At 43.2% G+C, this 27,727-nt stretch overlaps 1 protein-coding gene across 3 annotated transcripts in view; it reads left to right on the top strand.

The window, feature by feature from the left end:
* Window positions 1-8,515: 8,515 nt before the first annotated feature.
* MYOM2 (myomesin 2) overlaps window positions 8,516-27,727 on the top strand; it is an 88,603-nt gene continuing 69,391 nt past the window's right edge. For 2 of the 3 annotated variants that reach the window (XR_014561901.1, XM_083729912.1), the window contains exons 1-5: window positions 8,530-8,660; window positions 19,266-19,399; window positions 20,924-21,067; window positions 26,133-26,274; window positions 26,408-26,565. Coding sequence is in view for 2 of the 3 variants with exons in the window: in XM_083729912.1 (XP_083586038.1) it covers window positions 19,293-19,399; window positions 20,924-21,067; window positions 26,133-26,274; window positions 26,408-26,565 (551 nt within the window). In the remaining variant the exon portion in view is untranslated. Of the gene's footprint in view, window positions 8,661-19,265; window positions 19,400-20,923; window positions 21,068-26,132; window positions 26,275-26,407; window positions 26,566-27,727 lie in introns of all 3 variants that reach the window. The other variant, XM_083729911.1, reaches the window with a different exon arrangement.

Below are 27,727 nucleotides of genomic sequence, written 5' to 3'. Positions count from 1 at the left end.
ATGCCTAAGCCAATACCTCTCATTCCTTAAATCAATAAAGTTGTGGCCTAATTTGCCCATTTAACCTTAATACTTGGTGTCCTGTGTCATTATTTCTCCTTGCTGGGGAACGGGGGGCGGGAACTCGCCACACAATGGCCCATCTAGCTCTGCATTTTGTTCTCATAGTAGCCAAACAGATGCCCATTGGAAGCTCTCGAGAAAATTTATTAGCATTTTATTCTGAGTTACTCCTAATGCAATTTTTTGTCTGTAAATTTGTCTAATATACACATTTTTGTAAAGCAATTCCACTTAATATAATGTATTTTTGTACGGTGTTTTCTATAGTAAATGTATACACACACACATTTTATCCTGATGCATGCATTTTTGTACACATTACTTGGGTGACAAACCTCTTTGCAAAAGAGTGTGACTCTTGGAAGATGGCTGTATTTCAGTTCACATATTGTTTTGGAGACCACAAGTGTAGTAAGCTAGCCTTTAAATGTTAACTCAGTCACATTCCTCCCCTCCTCATCCTTACCTGTACATGCACATACCTGACATTATGCCCCACTGACCTCAACAAGACTTCTGAGATTTCTTTGCATGATTAGACACTGAGCAGTGGCCTACAAGTCCGGTACCTCTCAGCCTGTCCCTGCACACCCATCAGACTTGATTTATATAATCGCGCTGTCTTTACATTCAGGAATGGAGGAAGGGTAAACTTGCCACTCTGCCTTCATCTGGGAATGAAGTGATTGCCTTCTCAGATGTGCCACATGAACTGGCTGTTGTGGGTTGGAGGGCTGAGACTGAAATGACCTTTCTGAAAATATTGGCACACTGCCCTTCATACGAAGAGACGTCTGGGATAACCCTGTCGTCCAGATGGAGGGTTTTTATTTGTTCTGCCTTCTTGGGCCAGTAGGTGCACCCAGCCTGTAGTTTTGAAATCTCTCTTATCCTCACTGGAGTACAAAGTATTAAAAGGGATGGAGATGCAAATATGAAACAAAGTGAGTGTGAGGCATTAAATGAAATGTTGGGTTTGGATATTGAATCCCTGATCAGACCCAAAACACGCTGGGTAGCCTGGGGGAAAATGCCCTGTCTGTCAACCACACTTAGTGGTTGTAAACGGATATGAATATAGACTGCAATTTGCACTCAGGTATTTGAACTGACGGCAGGGACGCAGGTGGCGCTGTGGGTTAAAGCCTCAGTGCCTAGGACTTGCCGATCGAAAGGTCGGCGGTTCGAATCCCTGCTGCTCGGTCCCAGCGCCTGCCAACCTAGCAGTTCGAAAGCACCTCCGGGTGCAAGTAGATAAATAGGGACCGCTTACCAGCGGGAAGGTAAACGGCGTTTCCGTGTGCGGCTCTGGCTCGCCAGAGCTGCGATGTCACGCTGGCCACATGACCCGGAAGTGTCTCCAGACAGCGCTGGCCCCTGGCCTCTTGAGTGAGATGGGCGCACAACCCCAGAGTCTGTCAAGACTGGCCTGTACGGGCAGGGGTACCTTTACCTTTACCTTTTATTTGAACTGACTCAGGGGAGAAGGAAATTAATGTTTGCTTGTGTTTTTTTTTTGGCAATTGACCATATCTGCTAGTAACTGCTAGTAACTAGCAGTGACTGCTAGTAAAAATCTGTGGAAAAAGATTTGTGCCATAGGCCACATTGAATTTACAACCATTTTTTTTAAAGAACAACACCAGCAATGAAAGCATATGTATTGTAAAATTTACAATTGCTTCCCTTCCATCATCTTTGAAAACCAAGTTTAATAAAACGGTGCTTCAGCCTTTCCTCACATGTTTTGTATTCTAGAACCTATGTCACCCTGATTTTCTTGCTTTAGAAGCTGCTCTAATATGTCAACACACATAAAGCTGACCTAACAACACTGGAGGGAGAACATGCTGTACTACCCAAAAGAGAAATGCAGAGTGTGAGCTATCTAGAAGCTTGGAGCAGGACAGAGCTTCAAGGCATACTGTTCCTTACATGTCTCTGTTGCTTTGACCTAAACGAAATCATTAAGACACTCTTGGGCACACACTTGTTTTTCTAGAGCAAACCCATTGCTATGGGTTGTGGAAAACATTATGTACTTGAAAGTGAGCCATAAAAGCTTATATCATGTAGGGCAGGCAGCCTATCTGCTAAAGCTATACAATGAGTTACCCTCTTGTTGATCGAAAAATTACTTTGAGCATATATAATCAGTGATTCAGAGAACATCATTGGTACTAAATGTGCTCCGTTCTCATTTTGAAGTCAACCAACTTGATCTGAACTTCCCAGTCTAATGTGTGTGTTCAATTATTCTTCGGGTGTTGGACTCCTTTGAATTTTGCAGTACTGTTCTTGGCTCAAAGAAATAAAAAGGTACCAAAGTGTGCATGGAAATGCATGCTTTAGGGGGGAATATATTTAGAAATACACACTGTGCACCAGTAATAAATGGCCTTGGCCCAGTATACCTGAAGGAGCGTCTCCACCCCCATCGTTCAACCCGGACACTGAGGTCCAGCTCTGAGGGCCTTCTGGTGGTTTCCTCACTGCGAGATGTGAGATTGCAGGGAACCAGGCAGAGGGCCTTCTCAGTAGCGGTGCCCGCCCTGTGGAACACCCTCCCATCAGATGTCAAGGAAATAAACCACTATCTGACTTTTAGAAGACATCTGAAGGGAAGTTTTAAATGTTTGATGTTTTATCAAGTTTTTAATGTTCTGTTGGGAGCCGCCCAGGGTGGCTGGGGAAACCCAGTCAGATGGGCAGGGTATATTATAGTAGCGGGTGGCAGGGTGATGTGGGCAGACCACTGTTGCTTACCTGACTTCTCAATGCTGCACATTGCTGCTGGTTACATCGGGGCAAGGCTGTGGGGTGCTTGAGGTGGTGTGTGCACAGCGGCAGAGATTTCAGATCAGATCTTCCACTGTGCCTGCACTGCACATATTAAGTTAAAATGTATATTTAAGTATTAATTTTCATATGGATTTTCTTCAAAACCAAAACTATTTTTCCTTTCCCAATTCCCTCTTCACTCCACAGAGCCGGTGTGCATTTGCAGATACAGTTCATAGTCAGTTAAGCAGGCAACTGACAGCCAATATTCAGAAAGCTATTTAATTACCTCAAGTCTCAAAGTGCTCTTCTGGCACAGATCCTATTCTATTTCTGGCAATATATAGAATATTTAACTGACTAGCATGTTGGAAATAGTGTATGAAGACTATGTGGGAAAAGAGGGGAGATCTCATTTGTGCACCAAAACAGATCATTTCTCTCCCTTGCTAAGTTCTCACCCACCATTCATCTTTTGCCTGTATCCTTCCCTAAAATCACATCATTTAGCTGACCATGTGATGCCTTTATATAGAAATTCAGGTCCACATGAAAATAGACTGCAGAGAAATTGTTTCTGTGCTGCAATGGTGACACATATGGATTGAGCCGGAAGGTCTGATCCTGCTTACATATGGTGTTGGTGATGATCAGTAGATGTTTTACTCTGTCCCCTAATGCAAGAATGTTCATATTTATCTGAACAGTCACCATCAGATTCACCATGGTGACATTTGTGATTAAAGAGAGCACTTTTTCACGCAGTGCATAGTTAGACTAGGGAACTTGCTCCCACAGGAGGCAGTGATGGTCACCAATCTAGTTGGCTTTAAAAGAGGGTTAGACAAATTCATAGAGGACAAGGCTATGGAGGGCTACAAGCCACAATGGCTATGTTCTGCATCCATAGTTGGAGGCAGCAATGCTTCTGAATACCAGTTTCTGGAAACCACAGGAGAGGAGGGGACTCTTGCGCTCTGGTCTCACTTGCAGGCTTCCCACAGGCCACTGTGAGAAAAGGATGTGGACTAGAGAGGCATTGGCATGATCCTGCAGGTTTCTCTTGCGTCCCCATGATGATATTAACACTCTTTATTGTGCTGCCATCAGGGGTGGCCTTTGGTAATCTTTCATAATACAGTGGTACCTTGGTTCTCAAACTTAATCCATTCTGGAAGTCCATTCCAAAACCAAAGCGTTCCAAAACCAAGACATGCTTTCCCATAGAAAGTAATGCAAAATGGATTAATCCGTTCCAGACTTTTAAAAACAACCCATAAAACAGCAATTTATCCTGAATTTTACTATCTAACAAGAAGGCAATAAATAATGTACTGCAGTCACACAATCAATCAAGCAAATCAATAGCTGAACTGGGCTCCACACAGTCAGAAAAACATAACAAAAAGAGCCGCAAAAACAAAAACGCAAAAAAAATAGCAAAAACAGACAGACCTCAGTGTAACACTCAAAATGGAGGTGCGGCACTCAGAATGGAAAGGTGGCACTCAAATCGTCAGTGTAACACTCAAAATGGAATCGTAACACTCAAAACAGAAGTGCGGCACTCAAAAGGGAAGTGTAACACTCAAAACAGAGCACATTCGGCTTCCGAAAAACGTTCACAAACTGGAACTCTTACTTCCGGGTTTGCAGTGTTTGGGTTCCAAGTTGTTTGAGTACCAAGACGTTTGAGAACCAAGGTAACACTGTATGGCGGCCTGTGTGAAGCCAACATTTGGCACCCCAAAATGGATCTCCTCCATTATAGATCTTCTCAGTTTGGTGTCTCCTTGACTTGGTGTGCTGTGTGGTGGAACCACCCATGCCACCCTAAATCTAGTGCTGCTACCATGAGCAAAAGCTGTATGGGAGTTGCCTGGGCCAACTCGCATGGCATCTGGGGGTTGGGGGAGCTCACAGTATATATGGTAATGCACTTGTGCTTTCAGAAGCAATCAGCGATGTGCAGAACTTTCTGGGCTGGGACCAAAGAAGCTATTTCTTTGGTTGAGGGACCACTGCCATTATTTCTCCCAATGATCCCCTGTTTTTGTTTGGGAGGGAAGCAAACAGCCTTCAATAAGCAGGCTTCAGAAGCTCTGCTGCATGCATTGTATTGTTGTTTGGGTTATGACCTTTGATTCCACCCAGAGCTGCTTGTGATGATACCACTCAGCTGTGCATCATGTGCTCTGTGCCTCGATTAAATGGCGTGCCCGCATATTTGGTGCCTCTTGGTGGTGTTTGTTCATAGTGTGAGGCACATTATCACAATCCTAAAAGGGTGAGAAGTTTCAGAAAATGCCATGCATTGACAGACCCAAAATGACACCTATCCAAGGATGTAATCGGATAGAGCATTTATTTTGATTTTCAAGGGAGGCATCATTTTGTTTACTTGTATGCTAGATACCACAAACAAAGGATATTTATATCCTTAATGGCTGCTTCAAACCTGTCTATGGACCATCGTGTATTACTTCTGAAATGATAGTATCTTGTTACTTTGAAATCAAGTGTGAAAGGCTAAATGTGCATTTATTTTTGCACTTTTTCCACTGCCAAGCTATCCCTGGGCACAGTCCAGCCAAAGCACTTTTAAGACTTGCAATTTAATAATAATAATAATAATAATAATAATAATAATAATAATAATAATATTTATACCCTGCCCCTAGGCTGGGTTTCCCCAGCCATTCTGGGCGGCTTCCTACAAAGTATTGAAATACAGTGGTACCTCGGGTTACATATGCTTCAGGTTACATACGCTTCAGGTTACAAACTCCGCTAACCCAGAAATAGTACCTCGGGTTAAGAACTTTGCTTCAGGATGAGAACAGAAATCATGCTCCAGTGGTGCGGCAGCAGCAGGAGGCCACATTAGCTAAAGTGGTGCTTCAGGTTAAGAACAGTTTCAGGTTAAGAACGGACCTCCAGAACAAATTAAGTTCTTAACTCAAGGTACCACTGTACAGTGGCCTGTTAAACATTAAAAGCTTCCCTAAAGAGGGCTGCCGTCAGATGTCTTCTAAAAGTCTGGTAGTTGTTCTTCTCTTTGACATCTGGTGGGAGGGCATTCCACAGGGCGAGTGCCACTACTGAGAAGGCCCTCTGCCTGGTTCTCTGTAACTTGACTTCTCACAGTGAGGGAACCGGCAGAAGGCCCTCGGAGCTGGACCTCAGTGTCCGGGCAGAACGATGGGGGTGGAGACGCTCCTTCAGGTATACTGGACTGAGGCCGTTTAGGGCTTTGAAGGTCGGCACCAACACTTTGAATTGTGCTGGGAAATGTACTGGGAGCCAATGTAGGTCTTTCAAGACCGATGTTATGTGGACTCGGCGACCACCCCCCTCACCAGTCTAGCTGCCGTATTCTGGATTAGTTGTAGTTTCCAGGTCACCTTCAAAGGTAGCCCCATGGGAGGCCACAGGCCAGATGAGGGAGTCTGCAGCCCAAACCTAGCTAGGTTTACACAGCAGTAAACCTCCCCAACTCATTTCTGAATAGCAGTTTAGCACTGCAGCTTTAAACCTGTGTTTCACAGCTGTGCATTTTCAAATTAGTGGGGCTTCATAACCTTAGCATTGTATCTAATGTTGTTGTTCAGCTGACAGTAAGGCTTCCATCTGTGGAACAGGGAAGAAAACCATTTCCTTCACTTCCCCCTCGCTGCTGAAGGCTCCACTCCATCTAACTTTCTTCCAGATAGGTGAGGGACCTTCCAGAACAGATTGTGTGTGTTTGTGTGTGTTGGGGAAATAGTAGAAAATTGCTTCTCTTCCACTGATGGAAGCTTCTCAGTCAGCTAAGTGACACCATTGGATGTCCATTGTAGCCACTGTTTCCTGGGTCTTTCCTTATTTCTTTCTTCAATTGCACAATCTTTTTTTCTTTTCTGTAATGTTTTCCAAAAATTACACATAAAATTCCAATACATATGTATTTAAAAAATCTTTTCTATTTTTGACTTCCCAATCCATTTCCCATGATGTTATTCATATCAAGAGCCAGTGTGGTGTAGTGGTTAAGAGCGGTCGACTCATAATCTGGTGAACCGGGTTCGATTCCCGGCTCCTCCACATGCAGCTGCTGGCTGACCTTGGGCTAGTCACACTTCTCTGAAGTGTCTCAGCCTCACTCACCTCACAGAATGTTTGTTGTGGGGGAGGAAGGGAAAGGAGAATGTGAGCCGCTTTAAGACTCCTGAAGGGGAGTGAAAGGCGGGATATCAAGTCCAAACTCTTCTTCTTCTTCCCCCTTCACTGCACCATATCTTTATTCCTTTTTTATCATTACCGTAACACAATAATCTCACATTCTTTCTGTTGCTTGTAGTTCAAAACCTGGTCAGGGGTTCTTCATATTGTAATATTTCTTCAAATAATCCAAAAAGGGTTTCCATTCTTCAAAAGTGATCATTAAATTCTCTTATGTTAGCTGTTAGCTTTGCTGATTCAACATAGCCCATTATTTTACTTATCCATTTCCAATTGCACAATCTTTTGTTGTGCGTTACACATACTATCCATAAAGAAGGCTGATCGCTGAAGAATTGATGCTTTTGAATTATGGTGCTGGAGGAGACTCTTGAGAGTCCCATGGACTGCAAGGAGATCAAACGTATCCATTCTTAAGGAAATCAGCCCTGAGTGCTCACTGAAAGGACAGATCATGAAGCTGAGACTCCAATACTATGGCCACCTCATGAGAAGAGAAGACTCCCTGGAAAAGACCCTGATGTTGGGAAAGATGGAGGGCACAAGGAGAAGGGGACGACAGAGGACAAGATGGTTGGACAGTGTTCTTGAAGCTACAAACATGAGTCTGACCAAACTGCGGGAGGCAGTGGAAGACAGGAGTGCCTGGCGTGCTCTGGTCCACAGGGTCACGAAGAGTCGGACACGACTAAACGACTAAACAACAACAACAACACATACTATGGATGGTATCCCACGATAGTCCTACTCTATTGAAATTAATGGACTTGCATAAGGTGGGTTCATTAATTTCATTGAATCTATTCTGAGTCTAACTGAGTTGCATGCAACTTTATATATATATTTCCTAGGAAGTTTTGTGTAGCAGACAGACACTCTTTGGGACTTCAAGCAAGTTAGCTATACTGAAGGCCTGGCAGCTGACCCAGGAGGCAGGACGAAGCAGTGCTGGAGCTGGCATGGATTTCTTCCCATGTTAACAAGCTTTTTTTAAACGTAGATGATATGGCTTAACATATGGCAACAATGTTTTTTTATAATCCAGGCAGCCCTTAAGGAGCCTTTGGAGAGGATCAATTTACAGCTCAGGGCACCAGGGAAGATCTCATGTCGGCACTAAAAAGATTTTAAAACCTAATGACTGTTCGTTGGTCTTTTTAACCATTATCTGTGCAAAGTAACTACCTGTTGGCTATTAAGTGCGTGTTTATTTTTTACAAAATCATTTTTCTTTAGTTGTTCCTTATTGCCTTTTTTGCATATAATAAATAATAAAAACTTTAAATGTATGTCAACAATTAATTTTCATGGTTAAGGATCATACAACCGTACCGAAAAGCTTCCAAAATATGGCCACTTGTAAATGCTCATTTAACTTAAATCGTAGTTTTAATGCTTATTAGACACATCACTGGTTTGTGAGAGCAACTAAATTGATTCTATATATAGCATCCTAGCTGCCCATAAATGGGAGGGAAGGGGGCAGTAGCCTTCCCTTAGACTTAGACATTATTTTTGTTTTCCTCGGGCTAGGGCTTGGTAAGCTGGGTAAGACTGTCCTTCCTCTCTGCATTGCCATTTTGACATCTCTCTAGGTAAGTCTGTGCTCATTTTTTAAAAACTATATGCATTATTCAGATTTGGAGTAAATATATTTCCTCCCCCACCTTCTCTGTGAAAGTGATGACTTTAAGAAATAGAAAAAAATAATGGGCTATTTTTTTTTTAAAAAAACATTCTTTTCAACTTCATTTTGCTTCCTCTAAGGCCACAATCCTGCACACAGGCTGCTTAAACTTCATTGAAGCCAATAAGTCTTAAGCAGCCACGAACTGCAGCCTTAGAGTCCAACCCCTGAATAGGAGTTTAACATGCACATCAGGGAAAGGAATGCAGGACTCTTGGTCTTGAATAGAATAGATACTTCCCTTGAGCTAAACACAGGCAACTGTATTCATATTTATTTATTTCTGTGTAATGATTTATTTATATTTATTTCCTTCAGTTTGAAGACATTAGATGCTGGGCAAAAGATGTAGCACATATTTGTCTAGGAATAACAAACTGAACAAAAAAAGAAAGGGAAAAGATGTTGGCAGAAAACATCCATTAAATTAGAGTTTACCATATATTTCAAATCCTACTTCTTAAAAGATGGAATTCTGGCTGTTGATTCTGTCGAGTATTTACTGTTTGGTTTTTCTTTCTGCCTTTTGGCAAGCCCCTCTGCATGACTGGTGAGAGAGTGAGAGTGGAAGGAAAGGCTTTTGGAATTTTTTTTTTTTTTTTTTGCTCTGGAAATGATGCCTGCTAGAAAGCAACAGTGGAATTGGACGAAGGAGACGCATGAGTCAATGGAGGTGCCGTAGGATGGGATAATAGAAGTTGAAATGTTTGGAACGGACTCCCTTTCGCTATCTCACTCGTTTCACATTGTTTACTATCCAATGAAAAGGTCAGGGTGCCTTCAAAGTGCATTTTGGATCTTCAGGCTTAACAGGGCATCTGCTACAAGTCCCTTTTCTATGCAGAGAGTTGGCAGAGCATTCCTATGGGGCGAGGGAGAAACCAGTGCAGAAGGGCCACCTTTTCCTATGCCACGCTGGAAAGGGGGGGGGGGAAATGACAACTACCCCCCTTGTGATTTGGCCTTTTGTTGCTTCTTGCTGTTCCAAAAGCCTTTCCTTCCCATTTCTCCCAATGGCATAATCCCCACCACCACCATTCCAGGGCATGTTGTGAGAAAGAAAGGGGCCACGAATCCACAGCCTCTTCTGTCATTGTTAGGTCTACTTTTCTGAATGAGATGTACACCTCAGGCAGCAGATTTTGGGTGTCATGAAAGGGGCAATGACGTGTTTATTATTTAGTTTGTCATTGCAGTTTTACTGCCAGGGAAAGGAAGATGTCTGTATGGGGTTTTCAGGTGTCAAAATAACTTGGGAGGCCTTGGTACTATATATGCTTACTTGGGGTTGGTGATAGGGAACTGTTTGCTGATCCACCACGGGCAGCAAAATGCCCTGGAAGGCCCTGCACATCATTGTCCCCTCCGATGTTAGAGCTTGACGTTGGAGAAGCACCAGCAGAGGTCTTTTCTGCAGCCACAAGTAGGAAGCTGGCAAAAGCAGATTTTCCCCTCTCTCTTTGAGGGTAGCCCATTCCTTCCATCCATGGAGAAGGAGACCTGAAAAGTCCTCCGTCCCCTGGGACTTTAGAGGGCTGCGACCTAAGTGATAAAACTTTCAGGTGCCCCCGTATCAAGTTGCCATGGATTTGTGGGACCAAGATGGCCATGATTTGCAGCAGTTTGTCAGCACACTTGATTGTAGTTAACTGACTTTTGTGAGCAACCATAAGAGTAAAAAGTTACAGAATGTAAAATACATAAGATTGTTAAAAGGGGGTAGATTGGAATGTAACAGTAACTAGCTGCAATTTTTAAAGGTTTTGCTAGGTACTTCAAAAATCAGAGCCTTCCAATAAAATGATCCTATGCGTTATTCAGATTAGGGTAAGAAATATATATATATGAAGTTCTACAGGTAAGGCAGGGGTGAATAAATTTAGGGTCTCCTGTTGTTGCTGGGCTACAATTTGCCTCACCCCATCTATTGTCCATCCTGGCAAAGACTGATGAGAGCTGGAGTTCAACAGCATCTTGGGGAGTGGGCATAGGTTATCCACCCCTGAGATAATGAATATGTTCCTGAGCAACTGCTTCCCAACATATGTAACTTATAACCATTTATATACTCTTAACTGATTTGTTCTGTATAAGTACGGCTAGCCAAAATGGTTGCCGAGTTTTGGAAAATATGTGGGTGTGTCAACCCAACTCCTGCGCTCACCAAAATAAAAAAAGGCAGATGGACACACATGGACTGAGAGTAGGAGGTTTGATCAGTTTCCAGCAAATGATGCACAAGGCTATGCAAGGCAACTCCCTTTGCTTAGCCAATCCCTGCGGGCAGTGGGATGCACTGGTGGGACGTAAGCAGAAGGATGGGGCAAGGAGCCACACCAAATCCCAGGTGCTGTTGTCAGCTGCCTCCATGGCTTCCATGAACTCTGTTTCCAAGTTCATGGCAGAGAGGAGAGGGGACTTTATCCTTTGAGGCTATGATCTTGGGGAGACATTTGCTTCTGCGAGAGAAGGGAGGAAAAAGGGCGAGAGAAGGTTTCCTTCTGCTTTGTTTTTCTCTATCGAGTCTGTAAAGGTAAAGGTAAAGAGACCCCTGACCATTAGGTCCAGTCGCAGACGACTCTGGGGTTGCAGTGCTCATCTCGCTTTATTGGCCGAGGGAGCCAGCGTCCAGCTCCGGGTCATGTGGCCAGCATGACTAAGCCGCTTCTGGCCAACCAGAGCAGCCCACGGAAATGCCGTTTACCTTCCTGCCGGAGTGGTACTTATTTATCTACTTGCACTTTGACATGCTTTCGAACTGCTAGGTTGTAGGTGCATAAAATTAATGATGGACGTGTGCACACACTTCTGTAACTTGAATGTGCACTGTGTGAAAGCATCTCTGTGCAGGTATCTCATTAAGGTGAGAAAGAAAGGCAAAAAGACGTTTTCCACCTGCCAGCTGCATCCCCTCGCTGTGCATGTGTAATTCATGGTATGTATACCATGTTTGTATATTTATTTCAGTCTGTGCCTGTGTGCATTCACAGGATGGGTGGAGTAGCTGGTTGCAGATTCATCTGGTGAGGCAGAGCTGGAGCAATAGCTCCCTAGCTGCAGTGTTGCCAATGCTTACCGGGAGGTTGAAGTGGCAGCAAGGGCAGGAATGTGTTCTCTCAGTGCATCTGAATAGCTCCAACCTCACTGCCGCCTAGCTCTTTCCCCTCCAACATGCAACAGCGCGGCCGCCACTGCCAGGATGCTATTGCTGTGGTTTCGCTTACCTCACCCTGGATGATCCATGGCTTAATTTCTCCACCCATTCCCCAGCACTGCCAATTATTGCAGTCCTGTATTATAATATTTCTAGGCCAGTCTTTTAGACAAGATCCCCACTGAGCTTTGTATTGGGAGGGTGGGTTTGTATATATTGCTTTTGAGAGCATTAAAAACAAAAAAAGATTTTGAAGCCATCCAAATGTGTCTGCATCTTTTGTTTGAGGTAGTCTGTTGCTCTTGGAACAAATGAAGTAGTAAATTTATGAATTGTAACTTTTGTTAAGGGTTTGGTACTTGTACAGAGGAACATTTTTGTTTTCTTAGAATTGAAAATTCCTGAGCTATTGGATTCTGTATTTAAATTCTGGACAGAATCAGGTTCTGCTGCAGCATTCATAAACAACTTCAAGATAGGCTTGGCATCAATGCAGAGATCAGGGAACTGGAATGTTCTGATTTTTCCCCATTTGGTTGGATGCATTGATCCATTGTATTTCCATAAAGGGATCATGGACTTGTTCACATTATTCATAAAATAATGTGGAGGAACTTGTGGTCCTCCACAGTTCCTTAGTATATTGGAAAAGCTGGGTGAATGGGTTCAGTGGTAGAGAATCCGCATTGCATGTAGAAGCTTCCAGGTTCTATCCATGACATTTCAAGTTAGGGCCAGGACTCAGCGATACCCATGCCTGAAACTCTCCCTATGTACCTGAAGACAATTGCAAGACTGGTTACTTACAATGTCCTTGCCTTGAAGGGTTCCCTGTTTGCTTGGAATAGATCTAAGCATTACAGCACCATGGTCTGCTCTATCAGTACATGCTTGGCTGAAGGAGGTCTTCACTGGGGATATTGGTGTAAGCAGCACTGTACACTCGTCATCGAGCTATATTTGCATCATGTGTAAGAATACGAGACGTAAGACAAGCCAACTGGATCAGGCCCATCTAATCCAGGATCCTGTACTCACACAGACCAACCAGATGCAAGAAAGACCTGAGTGCAACCACACTCTCTGCTCCTGTGATTCTCAGCATGAAGGAAGAGCATAGCCATCATGTATAGAAGCTTTTATATTATACCCTGAGCAAGCATTTGATTTAAGAATATACTGATTATATGGGGGGCAGCAGGAAGGCCTGTGTTTTGTTTCCCCCCTTTTAAATTTAAAGAAAACATTTATTACACATGATTTCTATCCCATCAGGGTTTTTCCTGTAACAATGGTATGGATTTGAAGTAAATGTTTATCTTGTGCCCATTCTCTCCAGTCTGCCAGTTGGGCTGCAATCATGGACAAGTTCTGCATTTTACAAACAACTTAAGAAACATGTCCATGTCGTCAGCTCTGTATTTTAACCAAAGCTGAGGATCAAACTTTTTCTGCGATTAAATTAGATTTGTTTACATTGTGGCAATGGAAATCTCATGAAGCATCATCAGGTCAAAAGGTTAAGGGGGAAATGACCTCATGGTAAGTGTCTTTCATTGGTTGGTGGAAACACGGACAATTTCAAAGGCACATACTTCCATGTAACTTGTTTAGGAATTGACTTTAGGGGTGTTTAGAAGCATCCTTAGGAATCGACAGAATACATCTTAGGCTAAATCAGCAACTAAAAGTCAGAACTTGTGTTGTGGCACTGCACGAGTAATACTAGAGAGTTGCATTGAACTGACTGGGTTCAAAGACTTCCAAAATGTTTAATATGACCATAGTCTTACTGTATAGAAAGTCTAAATGCTACACCTGGACTTGTTTCAATTAATGTCTGCAGGAGACTTTGTGGCTATTTAAGTTATAGTTAGAAAAATCTTAATAATTATTCATAAAGGAAACAGTTTATAAGAGGTAAATAAGGAGGCCAGATACAGGGTAAAGGATGTATTTTATTTGGTTGTTTGTATTGTTGTATGTTATGCTCACTGTATGCTATGTTCATGTTCAAGAAAGAAAGAAAGTCTACATGCTACAGACATTATTGGAAACAAGATATATATTTATAAGAATATATTTTATATACAGATATTTACAAGACTATATCAGGCCCATCTTCCTTCTGAACTGAAACCCTTGTTTGTGTACAACAAAATAGCTGGTAACGAAATCTGCAGTTTTAACCATGTCTACATAGAAATATATCCCGCTGAATTCAATGTGGCTTTCTCCCAGATATGCGGGGTTGGGATTGCAGCCTATTTATATCTGCTTATGCTAGGCAGGAGTCTGAATATGTGAACTATTTTGAGGTTCCGGCTAGATTTTATTGGGCTCCTGAAAATTCTGCTCATTTTATTGCCCTTCTGTATGTGGCCCCCACAAAAGAATCAAGGGAAGCAGGGGGTCTTCTCTGTTTCTCAAAGGACCTTGCAGTATCTCCTCTTGCAGCAGTCTGAGGCTTATACCCACCATACGCTTAAAGCACTTGACTTCCCCAAAGGATCATGGGAAGTGCAGCTTACCTTTCACAGAGCTGCGATTCCCAGCTCCCAGGATTCGTTGGGGGAAGCCATGTGCTTTAAATGTAGAGCATGCATGCTGCCTGAGAAATGCAGCCGAGGATACTGTCCCTCACAGAGAGTCAAGTACCTATCAAGTTCCTCCTTTAGTGAGAGTAAGACTCAGATGTGGTATCCCTGTGGATGCTGACCTAAGTAAGATCTTGAAGTTCTGGCCCAGGGTTCTTTTCAGACTTTGGCCACCTCTGTAACCCAATCACCTCTAGTGGGGAATGCTATGTATGTCCCGCTCCTTATAGCAGTGCGACCCACATGCTTAGGACAGGAAGTGAGGACCATCCAATTACAATTTCAGTTGGACTTTGGACAGGCAGGATGCAACCATGCACACTAGGGTTTGGCCAGGACACTACACCCTCACAAAAAGCAGTCAGCTGGATTTTGACTAAGCAGAAATAGACAGGGTTTGTACTAGCACAGGGGATTCTTTTAATGCCTGGGAATGAGCTTAATGCTAATTCAGTAGGAAGTCTCCCACGGTCAGAAAGCGGTGGGCAACGTTGCTTCCAGAAGCTTTCCCATATCACTCATGCCCAAACCCAACCAGGCATTATGACGACAATGATTTAAACAGCACTTAAAATAAGTCGAGTGCTTTTGCAGGGAATTAAAAACGACAAGCCCCTTTCCTGAAGACTCATCATCGGAACACAGATGAGACTTAAGAGGGAAGGGGGTGACGGAAAGGTGAGGCGAATATGTGAAATAATGCATCATTTATAAAGCATGGGGTTTTCGTGAGTGAGCTATCGTTCCGACTTACTAGAATTTCCCTTCCTTTGTAAAAAGAAAGAAAGAAAGAAAGAAAGAAAGAAAGAAAGAAAGAAGGCTGGCTTCTGACTGATGGCAACCGGAAGGTGCATTTCCTTTAGTGGCTCTGCAGACACCATTTTATTGCACATTCAGAATGAGTTGTGCTTGTGGTGCTATCTGGGTGGGCACAAATGACCCTGTTAGTACTGTTTGCACCTGCAAATGTCTTGGGACAGCCATACTGCTTCATTCCCAACTAGTCCTTATCCCATAGCCTCCAGCTGAAATTCCATAATGCTTTATATGGAATTGTTCAGGTTTATTTTCATCCCAATTTTGTCGCACCCTTAGCTCTCTGAATAGAAATTCAGATGTAGCAAACTGAATCAGAACAAATCCACCACTAAGGCACTATTATTGTGAGTCGAGGCCCTGTCCCCCGCTTTATGATGAAATAAGACACATGGACACCAGTATTTTAGGTTAATGGGCTAAAAATGGTCATAACTTTATTGGTTACAGAATGTGAGTGGTATTGGCTTAGGCACTGGTACTGAACAGACTATACTTCACTCCTACAAGCTTAGCCACGGTCCCCCGTTCGCTTAAGAGCGGCAAATCACATCCCCCAGCCAACTGCTGGATTGGTTGGCTGAGGGCATGATGCAGGCCCGGGACTTCCTGTGATGCAGTGGGCCATCCACACCCCCTGCGAAGCGCAGGAAGCGAGACCTGTTGACAACCCCTCCCCTCAGTAAAGAAGAGAGGTTTTGTGTCAATAACATTCCATAGAAAACAACCTCAACAAAACACCAGTGTGGAAGGACCTGCGAGTGTCCTTTCCTTTGACACTCGGCAGTTGTTCCAAATCCAGGTCCTCCAGCAGCACAAAGTAGACAAAGCTGTGGGTGGGTTCAGGCTAGCTGATGACTGAGCATTTTTCTGTACTGAGAAAGATGAAACAATAATCTCCTGAGATGGGTGTGTGTCTTGCTGCAAACTGAGAAGATTTCAATGAAGTTGAAGCTGGTGGAAATTAGAATACTGTTCCATATGACAAGGAGTGTGGGCGAATGTAACCTCAACACTCATGGAACTCTGAGGCATCTGAAGGCGGTGTGGCAATAGACAGAAGACTAGTATGTATTGATTGCAATGATTTATATTCCAGCTCTCAGAAAACAAATTGATCCAAAGTGGCCTATGAGTGGCGTTAATATTTTTTTTTTAAAAAAACCCCCACAATAAACAATATCAAGATACAAAAAATCATCAGGACCCTGCTCACAGAGGAGTTGAGGTTAGGTGACCTTGGTGGGGATGGTGGGGTAGAGAGAAAGTCCAGCTAGAGGAGACTTTGAGGTGGCCATTGCTGGTATTTTTTCTTCCTCCTGGGAAACTTTCCAAAGGACTACTGAAGGGGGAGGACTGTAGCTCAGTAGCAGAGCATTTGCTTTGAATGCAGAAGGTCCCTGCATTTTCAGGTAGGGCTGGGAAGAAATCCTTTCCTGAAATCCTGGAGGCTCTGCCAGTCAGTGAATAAGTTAGATTGGCCAATGGTCTGGCTGTTGTATGTTGGCAAGAACATCCCTGTATGGGAGGGAGGAGGCAGTCCAGTTGTGACAGGCTCTGATGTGGTTTGCCTTCTGTGACCCACTGCTTAATAGAGAACAACAGATCATTTCAGTGCTTGATAAGATGTAGTGATGGTGTTTCTGGAGAAGAGTTCAACAACAGAGAATGGTCAATCATATCAAAATATGACATTACTGAAATAGCAAAGTTATACCGCTCCTCTCAATTGCTATGAGAAGAAAAGCAAATAATATTCCTAAAAGATTCCCAAATGCTCTATGTAATTAAAACGTCTTATTCACCCCACAGAACTGGTGGGATTATATTAACTAGATCCTGCGCCTTTCAATGCTATAAGGGCCACTAAAATGTAATACATTTCTTGGGTGGAAAGTACTTCACTTTTGGAAAAAGCATGAAACTTGTGCAGGCAAACCAGAACTGATATTATTTTGTCACATTAATTGTAGCCCTGAGCTGCAATTATTCAGACTTGGCTGTTATATGGGGTGTGTGTGTGTATTGGATTGCTTTTGATTTTTGCTCTTCTTTTATTATGTATTTGTGTCCTCATTTTGTATTTTATGCCGTGAACCACCCTGTGATCTTTAGATAAAGAGCAGTATATAAATTGTAACAACCACAGAAGCAATATATGGAAAAACACTGAATGCCCCACCCTGAGATGAAACCTTTGGGGCTAAAACCCTGTGAACATAAAACAATTAATTTAATCAGAAATATGGGCCTCTTGGGCAAGCAAGAGTTAATTGATCTGTCTAAGCAGAAGAGACACCCACGAGGAGGCTGTACCTCTTTCTGACATATGTCGAATGGAGCAAAGTTATAATGTGCTAATCGAGCAATGACTCTGCCAGGATATAAATATGGTCAGTTTGGAAATGCATTTTACATTTTGGTTTGTTGCCAATCTCCCTCTCTTAATAAACCTTGTCCCTTCTGGACCATGCAGCTGTCTTTGCAGGCTCTGTGTCTAATTGTTTGTCTCTCTGAATGCCTCCTTCAGTGAAGGATGAACCCCAAAGGGACTTGGGTCAGCTACCACTTTCTCAAAGGGACACAAAGATTTTCCTCCCCCCCTCTCTTGGGAAGCCATGGCTTTAATATTTGAAATGGCCCCATGAAGGTTGGGTGCCTTGCATGCATGTTCATTATTAGGCAGCCTAGATGGTAGCAGATGACCTTATGTTCTACTGCTTTCAGTGGAACCTGTAGTCCAATTCTGTGCCTATTCATTGTAGTCAGTGAGGATTATTCCCAGGTAAGAGTCTGTAAGCTTCCAGTCTTTAGGTGGATTGGGGCTACTGTAGTAGTGGGTGGCTAGCCCACAAGCCTTATCCATCCTTCCTCCACAAAATTTCTGCTGTAGCCCCAGTCGTCACTTTTAATTTCTCCTAAAAATACTGATTCCTGGTGTAATACCATGATACCAAACAATTTTCTCTGTTTTTATTTTTTAAAAATAAGAATGCCATTTATGTTGTGAACTGCCCTGTGATCTTTGGATGAAGGATGGTATACAAATTTAAATAAATAAATAACATTAAGCACATTTTAACTCAATTTAATAATGGATAAATGATTTGAAAGAGTGTAAAAGAGCTGATGGGGGAAGCCATTAGGAAGTCAGCCTTAAGAACTGCACTTCTCATCACATCCACTTTGACATGTGGTCTCTGGAGGGTGGACAACAGTTCATTGAAGCCCTTGACTAAAAAAAAAGCTAAGCTCCCTGGACTATAGCATTGTAACATGCACATGTGAATGCTCTTTCCGAGATGGCTTGCTGTCGTGAAAATTTTGCATCGCCTGCTGTCAGTTCAAATGCCATATTTTTCATTGTAGACGCTAAGTGTTGAGAACTCAAGTGATGTGAGATTGAGGCCAGGTCCAAAGTGGCCCACGTGCATTCATCCCGATAATTCAATTCCATATGAGAGGGATGAGGTACCAAGGGTTCTCCAAACCTTCTCTATCAGCCTCAGCCAGCTGGGACAAATATCAAGGAAAACAGAAGTTGCAGTCCAACAATATCCAGAGGGTTATACATTCCCCATCCCAGCTGTACATTTTATGTGGTAGTACATCTCACTGAATGCAGTGGGGCTTACTTGCAAGTAAACCTGCATAGGGCTTGTCTGCATGTCTCCCATAGCTGTCAACGTTTTCCTTTTTTTGAGGGAGATTCGCTTATTCCGAATAGGATTCCTTGCAAGAAAAGGGAAAAGTTGACAGCTATGATGTCTCCTAGCACATGATCCTAAATATTCAGTTCATATATTTGTTAGTATCTTCCATCATGTTAATTGGCATAGTAGTCTAACACGATCTGTTGTTGCTCATTCAAGCTCCAGAATTTAAGAGAAACAACGAAGGTTCTGAAAGCCCCAGGTAAATATGTTTGCCACTGTTTAATTCACAGGAGCAGTGAGTGGTAGCAGATTCCAAGATGTCGTCTACAGTGGTGCCTTTCTACCAAAGGAGGCACAAGCACTTTGACCAGTCCTATCGCAATATTCAGACGAGGTATTTGCTTCAGGAATATTCAGCAAGAAGGTAAGTGCCATACTTCTGGGTCTGGGTGAAGCCCAGGCTGGTGGGGCCAAAGCATGATAAATTCGCAATAAACACAGGACAACCACTCGAGATTTAAAGAGGCCACAACTTTATTACAGGTGTTAAGCAGGTTTTGGCACAGGCATTGGGTATGTATCCTGAATCAACCAACCTGTCTGCTGGTTGATTAATTAGCAGGGTTAACCAAAGGTAAGGATTATGACGTACATCAAATCAGGGCACAAGTTGTGCATGGCGGGCCTAATGGCTCAGTCCTAAGATGTGCATCTGAGCCAACAGATTTTATTTTATTTATTGTACAAGAACATGTACACACACACACACACACACACACACACACACAAACAAATGCACACTCGCAAAAACAGATGACAGAGGAAAAGTAATACAGAGTTTTGCAATAAAATCATAATAGCAAACCAGTGTACCAAATGACAATCGTGCTTCACTGAACAGCAAATGGTTTTTAAAGTAGCCCTGCCATAACAAAGAATGAGAAGCTGGAGGGTTATGGGATCTGCCTCACTCTCCTGGCGTTGACTGGAAATATTGGTGTCATATTGGATATATGAGAAGCTTGACTTCTCCCTGTGCAAATAGTTAAGAGAGGTGAATGGAAAAGCTGTGACCTTCAGGTCATGCTGAAGAACCGGGAGAAGTATAATGATACATTTTTGCAGTGCACAACCTCACCATGACAGTCCATATAGCTGTGTCTTGAGAAGAGTCCAAAACGGAGGCAGCTATGTTTATCCATTATTATATACATGTGCAAACAATGTGTTACATTGTAGTATATCCATTTTATTAGGAGTAGCATGACTGTGATTCTGTGCATAGTTTTCTGGGAGCAAACTCTGTGAGTGTTTGCTTTTGACGGCTTAGGCTCAGCTTGTAAAACACCTTGAGCTTCAACCAAAGATTTTCAGCCAGCAGAAATGCAATATTTAGCTTTTAAAAAGAAATACAAATTTTTACCATTTAAACTGATAGTAGGAAGTAGGAACTGCATCAAAGAAACAGAAAGAAGTATCTAGCCTTTGCTGGATTATTTTCCTCCTTCTACAATTTCCTCTATGCTAAGCTGTCACAAAAGCAATGTGAAAACCTCATTATCATTTTGTTCACTTGCTGGTGTAAGGCAGGTCCACTCAAGTGACTTTTTCCTCCAGCAGATGCCATCATTGTTCCTGTTCTGAAAAAAAGTCACGGAGCTGCATTCATCTGTGTTTTCACTTCACCATAGTACTGGAGCATCTGTCTTAAGGCTTCTGTTAGTGAAGAGGACCTTTTTAGGTTCTCAGTTCAAATTCAGTTACCTCTCTAGTCTGAAACAACCATGACTTTTTATTGCCATTTGGATAGCTTCTCCCTCCTCCATTTTAGCAACTGGGCAAAAGAAAATCTGAAACATATTTCATTTATACAAGTCAACCAATGACTAGTTTTTTGATCTTAACACTGCATTATCGTAAAAGTTGTTATCATTGCCTTGCATATAAGGGCTGCTTCCAGACAAGCTGCTTCTAGACATGCTGTTTCCTATTCTGCATCTGCTGACGTGGGAAGGACAACGTGTCGCTTGTGTGCCAGAAGACTTCATCATGTCTCATCTGAAGAGGAGTCACACGAATCCCAGGCAATGAGGTAAAGCTTTCTTCAGCCGGGAGATATAAAAGTAAGGAAAGTGATGGTGGAAAAGACTCTAGTGATTCATAGGAAGCTGCCTTATATTCATCCATCTAGCCCAGTATTGTCTCCTTTTAATTGCTGATGCCCAAGATTGAACCTTGGAGCTTCTACAAACAAAGCATGTCATCTAGGTAAAGGGGCCCCCTGACAATTAGGTCCAGTCATGGCCGACTCTGGGGTTGCGGCGCTCATCTCGCTTTATTGGCCAAGGGAGCCGGCGTACAGCTTCCAAGTCATGTGGCCAGCATGATTAAACCGCTTCTGGCGAACCAGAGCAGGGCATGGAAATGCCGTTCACCTTCCCATTGGAGCAGTACCTATTTATCTACTTGCACTTTGACGTGCTTTCGAACTGCTAGGTTGGCAGGAGCAGGGACCGAACAATAGGAGCTCACCCCGTCACAGGGATTTGAACTGCCGACCTTCTGATCGGCAAGTCCTAGGCTCTGTAGTTTAACCCACAGCGCCACCCGCCTCCCAAGCATGTCGTCTACCACTGAGCTATAGTCCCTCCCTTAATCACTACCCTATTGATTGGCTGAGCTGTCTAAGAATGATGCAAATGCCATTGGCTAAGGTTCTCAGACCACCAATGGGAAACCTCGGGCCTAAAGGCCAGGTGCAGACCTCTCTGTCTGTCCCTTGGAGCTCACTGTGGGCACACCCCCTCTTCAGGCCACACCCCTCATGAGCTCTGCTTTGCACCCCCTTTGAGTATTTTGCCTTCATTGTGTCCAACTCTTTTCTTCCTTGGATGGAGGATAGAGAAGGCTGCATGTGTGTGTTTGTGTAGAGACTAGCCTAATGTTCAAAGGTTTTGTTTTTAAAAAAATTCATTGGTTGCTTTGCCAGCTTTTGCTTGTGGGCCCGAAAAAAGTTTGCCTAGCCCTACCACAGAGAGAGGTGGAGAAGCAGAAGGAAATAGGTAAAGGGGAGGAGAAGGAACCAGAGTCTGAGAAGGCAGAAGACCAGGAGAAAGGGCAAGATAAGAGGGGAGTGTTGGAGGAGGAAAAATTTGATCCAAATGAATAAGGAGGAGAAGGGCAACAGGAGGAATATGAGAGGACCAGCAGAAGGGAGGATAGGTATAGAAGAGAAATGTTTACATGGCCAAGAGCTGCAGTAGCAAGGAAGGGTGAAGTTCTCGTTTTGATTTGAAATTCCAATCCAGATCATTGACAGGGAGTTCCTAGTTTTCCTTTCAATTTTCATATGTGTTGCCTTTGGGTCTCTGGCACCCAAGAATTGTGTTTTGTCAGGCACACCAGTAAATGTGCCTTGGGGCATATTTATAATGGCCGACTACAGCATCCTCCCTACTTCCCCACTGAAGTCCTCAAACAGGAAAGGAAATTATTTCCTACGTTAAGAACTCTCAAAACCTCCTGAAACACCGATGAGGAGCAGTTTCGTTGGCGGAACTGTCAACATGACAAGATGCTTGTAGTGTCCTGGGCTCCTCATTAATTTATTAGGCCTGGAATACTGAAGCATTGAGTGTCTCGTAAATCTCATAGCTGACATATGCCCATACTGAAAATAGACTTTAAAAATTGGATTAAGTATGAATCTGCACTGAAATGTGTGTGTGTGTGTGTGTGTGTGTGTGTGTGTGTAGGTAGTGTAAGCAACCTGTACTAAGTTCTTGCTAAAGGCCAAAACTATATGTTTGGGCAACTTACTCATAATATAGTTATCTTCCTCCCTTCCTATTTATCATCGGGGGAGCTTAAGGTGACATCTCAGTTTCAGCCGAGAGATGTACTCCTGTAATAAATATGCTGACAGCCCTGTTCCTGTTTTGTGTGAGTGGCTGTACGGCCACTGACGTATTGCACAACAAATACTCCCCAGGGACATGGACATGGCATGTCATGTCATGAAAGGTAGAGTTATAGAGAGATTGCAATCCCTCTTCCTTTCAGACAAGTTAAGGGTCCCCAAGTGACCTGTTGGCAACCCCTTGACATCACAGCGGGTGGAATATGAATGCTGATCTCGGTTTAAATAATAAATCTAAATTTGAAGATGTAGTCTATTCTGCTGCAAGGGATTAAGGGTGGTTTCCAACTATGTGGCTACTCAGAACAGACCCAGTGAAATTAATGGATGTAAGTTAGGCAACTTCATTAATTTCAGTGGGTTTACTTAATTTCTAAGTAAGTCCAGCGTTGGATACAGAATGTAAAAAACCCCAGTACGTGATTGCATATTACACCTTTGCAGAACGGTTGCCATTATTGTGCTACTCTGCTGTGATCAGCTGTCATCATGCATTAGAATTGGAATGCTTTAGATCACATAGAGAGGCTGCGTCAGATAGGTACTTCCCACCTTCGAATCAGCGGCCCCAATGGAGAAGGGATGGAAGTACCCATAGGATTTGACCTACCAATGCCATATTAACAAACTAGTTGTCTATTCTTGGGGCAACCACACCACAGGAGTCCGATCAGTGATTTTAAAAAAGATGAACAATGGGGAGAATAATCTTATGTTAGGGATGAGAGAGAACGCCATCCATGGTGGAAGCTAAGGGGCAAGAAAAGGCAATTTTTACCACAATGGTTCTGGTGTTATCTCATTTTCCATCCTTTTTCAGGTTCCCTCCTATTGGTTCTTATGGGAGGGAAATTCAGTATGCTTCCTGGATTAAAGATTAAGACCTCCTGCAGGACCATGGCTTTGCCCCCCTCCCACCTTAGGATGCATTTATTTTTTTAAAAAATGACCACAGGAGATCGTGGTGTTGGATCTCCCATGGCACATCTACTTGGGTATATAAAACTATTCAGGCAGAAAAATAACAAAAGTCTAAGATGGGCTGCTCAAATCCCATTTTATTATCTCTCCAAGCACCCACCCTCAGCCCAGTTTCAACAGATGAATCTAAGAAGAGGTCAGCTGGACCATAGTCTCATGTAGTTCAGCACCCCATTTTCACAGTGGCCAAGCAAATGAGGAGCTCATAAGCAGGACCTAAGAGAAACACAACTCTCCCCACTTGTGATCTGCATCGGCTGGTATTCAGAGGCCTCCTGCCCCTGCCCTGGCTTGCTTCAGATTCAATTAAAGGGACTGAGGCTTGCTAGCAATGACCTCATTCTCTGTAACTGGGCAAAGTAACTGGGCTTTTTCAAGGCCTAAAGTAATGACATGAGTGTTTTTGACAGCTATTGGCTAAGGGTCAATGAAGGCCAAAGAAATAAAAGAGCACTTCTTTGTACAAAATCCATGGACTTATTTAAGAGACTTTTAGATCTCCTTTTAGGACCATGACCTCACAAGGGAACTCCGTAAACAGCAATAAAGTCTGACAACAATACAATTACCAATAACAACCCACATTTAAAGTGCAATCCTACACAAGGCTACTAGGAAGGAAGTCCGATGGACTTCAGCAGGGCTTGATTATCTTTCAGCAGTGTTGCTAACTGCATTATCAACTTGTCTTCTCCCCCCTCCACTTTCGGAAGCAGAACTAAGCAAAACAATATGTATGAGCAATTTGGCAGATATGATGGAAGTCACTCTGTGTCATTCTTAAAAGCTCTCCACTCATGTTTGAAGGCTGAAAAACATCTTGAAGGACATATTATTGGAGAATCATCCTTGGCAGTGGCCTCCTTGAAATCCTTTTTTCCACTCAACATTTGAAACTAGGGCAACTGAGGGCATGGTGGGGAAAGTATGAGAGTGGCCGCAGGTATATGCTCTAGATGCCCTCAGTATAATGTGTGAGCAGATCTCAAGGGGCTGTACACTATACATGTGTTAAGCGACCTGTGTGATTGGGCACCCGCCACCAAGGATCTGAGACAGAACCAGATTAAGACCTTGAGAGGCATTTCCAAAAGTTTTGTGCCGCCATATACATCTAATTCAAAATATAGGCACTAATAAACTGTAGAATAAAATTTTATTTTTTGAAATGAAATGAAACCTACAGTAAGATGGAAAAAGATGTTTCTTTTTGTATACTTCCACTTGATTTGTATTTATTATGCTTATAATTGTGTACAGTGGTACCTCGGGTTACATATGCTTCAGGTTACAGACTCCACTAACCCAGAAATAGTACCTCGGGTTTAAGAACTTTGCTTCAGGATGAGAACAGAAATCATGCTCTGGAGGCGCGGCAGCAGCAGGAGGTCCCATTAGTTAAAGTGGTGCTTCAGGTTAAGAACAGTTTCCGGTTAAGAACGGATCTCCAGAACGAATTAAGTACTTAACCCGAGGTACCACTGTGTGTGTGTGTGTGTGTATTCCCATTTATTGTGGGAGCCTTTTTTGTGGAACCTGGTTCAACTGCGCCAAATGGTCCATGGTAATCCCAGCAATGCAACATTTCTGTGGGGTGCCCCCCTTCCTTTGATGCCCTAAGCACATGATTATTTTGCTTAATGGTTAATCCATCCTTTATCTGAAAGCTGGTGTGAGTGCAGTGGTTAGAACTGGAAAGACCCAGGTTCAAATCCGTACTTAGCTCACTGGTTACTCTTGAGCCCTGTGGTTGAGGTGTGTGTTTTACTGCAAATGTACATGCTCTTCAAAGGAAAGGAGGGGTGCAAGTGTAATTGCATTACATGGTATATTAAATGTGAGTGGGTTCTGCCACCATGACCCTGAACTCTTGCCAGGACACTTTCAACCATTGTAGGTTGTGTGGAAAGGTTCAGCTAAGCCCCACATAAAGAAATGTCTCAGTGACATTGGTGGAGCCACTCCAGCCCAGCACCAATTAAGGTCTAATTAGGTCTAATTAGGTGAGCCACTCACAGCAAAGGAAGACGAGGAAGAAGAAGATGCTGGAATGCTTGTGCACCTGCCCCTCAAGATTCTTCTTGCATTATCATGGGAAGGGAAATAGTTCAGAGTACAGAATCTGCATCTCCTTAATGCCACTAATGAAACTTCATAGCCTTCATTTGCCTGCTGTAGAGTTTCAGTAACAATGTGAAGGCTTTGATGCTGGGTTCTTCTCATGCCGTTTCCCCCCACCCCTCCTCTGGTCATGCAGGGTTCAGGAGCAAAAGTCTCAGCACTGGAGCGAACAGAGAAGGATCCGGTTTGTCACCAGCTTGTCTGCTTTGGAGGAGGAGATGCGCACAGCCAGGCTCCTTGCTAGAGAACAACTGGACAGAATCGCCATACAGAGGATGGTACTGTAAGAGGGTCTTTGTCCCTTCCTTAGTTTGTGGGCCTGCTCAAGCACCTTCCTTGCTAAGAGCCTCCGGACTGCCTAGTTCTCCCCTCTTCCTATTTATTTAATTTGTTTCCCCTCTTGCGCTGCAGGTAGAAGAGAAGATGGCTTTGGAAAGGTATACCGTTGAAGAGACTATCAGCCGAGCCCCTGAAATTTTGGTGCGGCTTCGGTCTCACACAGTCTGGGAGAAGATGTCTGTCAGGCTTTACTTCACTGTCCAGGGATTTCCCACTCCTGTTGTACAATGGTAAGGCTTTGACCCCTTTCCAGGAATCTCAAAATGGCGTGAGGCTTTACTCATTTGGGAGCTTCGGCTCAGCTATTAAGTGTCACATACATAAAGGCTATGTTAAAAATGCTTTGTAATCCTCAAAGACATGCTGGATGGGTGCTGTTGACATTGCGGTTAAAGGAACCGAAGGCCCCGTCTTTGTACTGCAGACATACACACAGTAGCTATTTTGGAGCACAAAAGCTGTGGCACACTGGCCTAATGGCTTAGAAAAGAAGGAGGGAAACCGCTCTACAAGTTTAAAACTCCTGCTGATTTTAATGGAGCAGCATAGTAGCCCAAGACTACCATTATTGCTTTACAATAAGAGTTAAATGCTACAAAATCACCTAAGAAAATGCGAATCAACTGGAACGACTGGTGTGAGAACAGTAGAGCAGGGAACAGTAGAACAATGTGATCATTGTAGTAATCTAAATGAGGGTGGACAGACTTTAGGCTTGTGGAATCTTTTTATTTTTAGGGTTTTTTTAATACTAAAACTCTTAAGGTCCACCAACTGAAACCTGGTGCAGAAGGCATGCACTTCGATTCAAATAATTCTGAGCCCATGACATTTTTGAGTACCAGAACTGGCCACACACCTGAAGCTCTCTTCCATTTCCACAGTAGAATTTGGGAAAGGGGAGTCATTGTATTGCTGCCATTGTCAAGCTAGGAATCCTTGCCAATCCACTGCCAATATACCAGTAGATGCTGCTGTAGCTTCTCCCCCAGCCTTGCTCTAAACCTTCTATAAGCTGCAAGTGTCTAGGGTTCCCTCAAGAGAAGCACATCTTAACAAGAAGAAGTAACTGTAAATCACTCTCAGTGAGTCTGCCCATGCATGTTCACTGACAGTTCAGATATCACATGTGTGAAACAGCCTTCACAGATCAAACACTGTGGAATTTTCACATAATATAATCTTGGATCTCTTTTCGTCTAAAGGCGTTCATGTATTCAGCTCATAATCATCCAGTGATAAGTCAAAGAGTAAAGAGGCATTGGCAGTGTATCCACATGCCTGAATGTGCCTGTAGTCTAACCTCCATTCTGTTGACTACGGAGAATGAGTGCCTTGATTTCTCTTTTGTAACCATCTGTTTCCTGGGAAACCTATTTTCTGTTTCATTAT

Source organism: Podarcis gaigeae (genome assembly GCF_964106915.1).
Source record: "Podarcis gaigeae genome assembly, chromosome: 3".
NCBI classification, from domain to species: Eukaryota; Metazoa; Chordata; class Lepidosauria; order Squamata; family Lacertidae; genus Podarcis; species Podarcis gaigeae.
The sequence above is the reverse complement of the archived record's forward strand: the minus strand, read 5'-3'. Positions and strand labels throughout refer to the sequence as shown.